The 5,120-nt window shown below is 46.3% G+C and overlaps 1 protein-coding gene across 1 annotated transcript in view; it reads left to right on the forward strand.

The window, feature by feature from the left end:
* DOCK5 (dedicator of cytokinesis 5) overlaps positions 1-4,737 on the forward strand; it is a 211,730-nt gene extending 206,993 nt beyond the window's left edge. Inside the window, exon 52 of the mRNA XM_059372023.1 lies at positions 651-4,737. Within this exon, the coding sequence (XP_059228006.1) occupies positions 651-755 (105 nt within the window). The 3' untranslated portion in view covers positions 756-4,737. The remainder of the gene's footprint in view (positions 1-650) is intronic.
* Positions 4,738-5,120: the final 383 nt, after the last annotated feature.

The raw sequence follows: 5,120 nt of genomic DNA on the forward strand, positions 1-5,120 counted from the left end.
AGTTTCTTTTTTTTTTTTTTTTTTTTAAAGATTTTATTTATTTATTTGACAGACGGAGATCACAAGCAGGCAGAGAAGCAGACAGAGAGAGAGGAGGAAGCAGGCTCCCTGTTGAGCAGAGAGCCCGATGTGGGGCTCGATCCCAGAACCCTGGGATCATGACCTGAGCCGAAGGCAGAGGCTTTAACCCACTGAGCCACCCAGGCGCCCCATATAAGGGAGTTTCTAATGGGAAGTAATGAAATGCAAGCAGACCTTTTTGTCAGATCAAAGGTAGAGCTCTTCTCTGTACCTCACCCTCGGTACAAGTGAGTGAAATCAGCGAGTTCTGGTTCACATGTGAAGACTGTACTCCTTCTGGATGAGTGACAGTCATTCTGGAATGGCCTCGTCCTGCATTCTTCAACAAATATTGAGTGCCTTCTGTAGATACACCAAGAACCCAGATGTTGGGGAGATAACATTTTGGGGTATCTCTGATTAACCCAAGAACAAGGGGAGTTAAATGAGTGTTGTTTCCCTTCTCTCCTGGCCAAGGCTGCATAGATAGATCAGTTAGAAGCTAAAGCACTGTGTCGGAAATGTGGAGGAGAACCAAGTCAGGAGGAAAGATGGGACTCATTTGACTCTCATTGTGTCTGTTCCCTCAGATTGCCCCTCCGCTGCCGGTCCGCAGAGAAGCCCAATGCCCACCTCCACCTCCTCCCAAAGCCCGCAAATCTGGCTTCCTTGCTTCTGAGCCCGGATCCCACTAAGGGTCTTGCCAGGTCTCCAGAACTCTGAACACCTTGAACAGCTGACGCCTAAGAGGAGGCCCTTTCCTCGCTCCCCGGGGCTCCTTGCTGACCCCCTTCCTGATCTGGGGTCAGCTGTGCTGCCTCCAAACTGGTGGTTCTTTGAAAGGCTACTGTGAAGCCTAAGCACTGCCCCCACTCCAGTCCGCATGAATTCCAGAATTGGTCGTGTCCTCTGTCTTTCTCAAAGGAGAGATCTCCCTCACCATTATTAAATTCAGCCTCCAGCCCAGAGCTGCTGCAGCCTACAGACTCCTGGCTACGTTCTTCGGTGGAGGTCGCAGAGCAACCCCAGGAACCTGTACCTTGGAAGGATTTCTTGCTTGGCTTGTGAAAAGCTCTGCTTGAGACTTGATTTTCTCACGTGGACACACCATGTCTCGAATAACATTGGAAAAGACGCGCCTCGAGTACTTCAGTAGTTGAAATAATCCTACCTTTCTGATGTCTGCTTATGTCTTCTTTAAGGAAAAGAACATCTTTGTAATGAAGATTGGTAACTTTCACGTATGAATAGCTATCATTGGTGAAAAACCATGGACTCGACTGTGGGGTCTGAGCTCCTGCCACCCCCCCTCCCCCACCCCAGACGTGTGGCACAGGAACCCTCCTGGGAGTCCCTCACACTCTCAACTAACCAACCCTCACCACACCATGTCACTCCTTCCTGCTACAGACTCCCTTGAAGCTCTTTCTTTTAACTCTTCTTAGCTCACATCACTGGACAGAAGGGACTTCGAAGCCCGGGTTCAACAGCTTCTCTTCCAGATCCCATTTGGTTGGCTCAGCGGCCCGTCTCTGCCACCTGATTTTACCCTGGAGAATATAGTGCAATATCTCCCTTTGATTATTTATTCCTCGTGATTGTGGAATTAATTTGATTACATGTTCATGGTACTAAGTCCGTAGTCCTTTCGGAAGAAGAAATGGGCTGATTCAGATGATGGGATATTACATACACCTACACGAACCCCACAAAGTTAGAGACATTTTGAGCTAGAAGGGCCCTAACTAAAGGTCATACAAACAACCCCCTCGTTCTGTAGACAAGGAAACTGAAGCTAAACACAGAACATCTGCCTGCAGATTCTTACTAACAACCCAGCTTGCTAATTGAGGCTCTATCCGCAGGTAACACTTAGATCGAGAAGACAACCCTGACGAACTCCGTGATGAATTCCTACCTTTAGATGGGACAACAGTGGAAATGTCCCAGATGTTTCTATACTACTTTGACATAGATGGCAAAGTAGAAAGCTTTTTGTGGGTCCCCTAGGTCAGCATGTGGGGAAGCTCACTGGGGTCCCTTCCGTAACTGGGCCCGGTCCTCTTCCCCACCCACCCTGCCCTGAGGTAGAGAAAAGAAAGAGATTTCACCTCCAAAGACCCGGATATGCTGGCCTGCTTCTTGGTGTACGTATTTCAACACCACCCCTCTTAGAAGAGACATACTTGTGCTTCATAGAGGCAGGGACATACAGACCTCAGAGGCATGGCCAGCGTCCCACAAGCAGTAAGAGTGTGGATTTAGAAGTGGTGAGGGAAGGGCCGCTCTCCACTTCCACTCAGGGCAACCTTCAAGGGGATAAACTAGAGAGAAGCCGGGTTTTGAAGTAAACCTTTTGGTCTCCAACCATCCCAGCTGGGTCACCTGTTAACTTTGCAAACTCCCTCAACTGCTTGCCTTCCGAAATGGGGATGAGGACCTGCCACACAGATAAGGTTCAATGAGATTGACTGTGTGAAGCAGTAGGTATGAAGTGGTCTTTCCTTTCCTCTGCTCGGCCTGAGTAAGATCTGGAATTCTCTTACGAGCATTATTGATCTTCTCCCCCACCCCGAGGTCATTTGGAAAGTGAGTACAAGTTAACTGAGCACATACAGTCCGTTTTAAAAAGATGACATCTTTTGGAGTCTCTTACATAATTATTTATGACTAAAGGAGAAATGTTAATAAGAACCAAAAAGGATTTTCATGGAGAGAACGCAACGATGAGAAGGAATGGAAAGGTTCTACGGGCCTTCTGTGGAGCCCAGAGCAGCTTCTGAAGTTGCCTCGCCCACTGGCTAGTGAGGATCTGTAGGCCTCCCTGACCCTATTTTTCAGTCTGGCCTTGGAAATAGAAAGATGTAAGCTGGTCGCAAAAATGCCAAACCGCAGGCATGTCCCTTCAGAGCAGTGCAAGTGAGTTCTGCGGTGTGGGCTTCGATCAGGGGCTGGGGAAGTCGGATGCGCCAGTGCACGAATACCTACCCTTTTTTAACAGAACATATTTTTCCATCTGATCCCCCTTCCACCTTAATGGAAATACTGGGTCTCTCCTGCCCGAATAGAAAGGATTCTAGGTAATGGTGTGGATTCCAGATTACAGGGAACATGGGGGAAGCCACTGGGTCAGAGGCATGTTTGACAAAAGGTGATAAATCATGTCCTGAAGTCAAAGAGGAAGACTGCAAAGAAATGCCTTATGATTACCTTACATATGGGAGAGATAAGGGTCCGGGAATAAATGAGGAAAGAACTGGTCTTTATTTTCTTTGTTAAGAACTCCGGAGTATATTGAAAGGCATTGAAAGTAGTCCTCAAACTGTCACAACTGCGTGGTTATTATTAGTTTATGGAATTTTTTTTATGTATTTTTTTTTTTTTTTTTTGAGTCCCTTATTTTCTCTCTCTCTGTTCTGGTGACTTGTCTTCCTTTGAGATTTTTTTTCCCCCTAAGAATCACTTTATTCAACATTTATTAAGCTTTTATTGAAATCCAGACACCATACAAGACCCGCAGGATATGGCAATTCAGTGTGTCCAGAGGGAACAGCCTGGTATGCAGAGACTATATTGTGCTGTGTGGTTAGCAAGAGAGTGGGATTAGGGGAGAGCGAACCCCTCAGTAAGGCTGCTGGGCCATGGGCCTCCCCTTTTCCACCTCCCATCTGGATTCCAGAATTGCAGTCAGGGAGACCCATGAAAAATGCAGTCACCCTGCAGATCCCTAAGGCTAACGAGAAATAAAGAGGAATTTGAGATAACAATCACCTTTGTTAACTTTTTCCATGCTGTGGGAGGCCTTCCCCTCTACTGGCCCCCAGATCAGGGGGTGATTTCTCCCTTTAAAATTGAGGCATGTCTTAACATACATATGGTCAAGTGCACAAATCCTGGGAGTATAGATGGATGAAACTTGACCGAGTCCTACACCGTGTCACACCCTCAGATCCAAATCTAGACTGCCTCCAGAGCCCCGGAAGTTTCCCTTATGTCCATGCTGTCCTTCTGCAACAGGCATTTAGAAGGTTATTCATAGCTCTAATTTCCTTCCTCTTGCTGGTGGGGTATAATGAGAAAAGGGGGAAACCCCACCATCAACACAAAACGGGACAGTCAAGACCATGGACCTTTTGGCAAGTCAATTTATAGTCCGTCCCTGGGCCTCATTTTTCTCATGTGAAGCATCTATATCCAAGGCTATGTGATTTTTAGAATCCTTGCGCCCTCGCTTTCTTTGATTCTAAGTGAATGAGAAAGGGAGTCTGAAGGCAACGAAGTTTCCATACAGTGGATTTTAGGTGCACATGCTGTTGGCCGAGTGGGATTTTAAAATTAGTTGGCAAAGGTAAGTTCCTCTTCGGGTGGGTGGAGCGGGGAGCCTCCAGTTCTAACCTACAAAAGGAAAAAGGTAGTTTTCCTTTTAAGTTGATTATTTCAGGCTGATTCTTATAATCCAGCCAGTGCTGATCTCCCACAAACGCTGCCCCAAAACTCGTCTTTTTGTCAGATTTTGTAAATTGTTCATCCAGACTTTGTCAAGGCTCTGTTGCCAGGATTTTGTAAACTTTGGGTTTCAAACATGGACCATTAGGAAGATGTGCATCGAGGTAGAAAAATTTTGTTCAGATTTGCTGTTATTTATTTTTTAAATTAAAAATGAAAATGTATTTTGAAGTTTATCGTGTTTAGTCTGTTATTACCCTTATGTGAACGAAACGAAATCATTCCTGAACTTCCCTTTATCGACACCTCCTTTGCAACACGTCACACCCAGTCCCTCTAGCCTCCTGTCATTATAGGTCCTGTCGGTTTAGACTCATGCTGTGGGGTCATGGGATCATCGTTGCATGGGAGCAGGAAGAACTTGTGCTCTTCCCTCACTTCCGTCCGCCTCCATCCATCCATCGGGCATCAGAGCTGATGGCTTCTGACAACAGTTCATTTAAACAATGGGCTGTTTCTTCACTCGTTCACTGCAAAGGGAAATGAAAGAGGAGTAGCTACTAACTTACCTGGGAAGGATAGAAACTGATTCTCAAATGAGGCTGAACATTAGT

The sequence above is a fragment of the Mustela nigripes genome, chromosome 1, assembly GCF_022355385.1.
Source record: "Mustela nigripes isolate SB6536 chromosome 1, MUSNIG.SB6536, whole genome shotgun sequence".
Lineage (NCBI taxonomy): Eukaryota > Metazoa > Chordata > Mammalia > Carnivora > Mustelidae > Mustela > Mustela nigripes.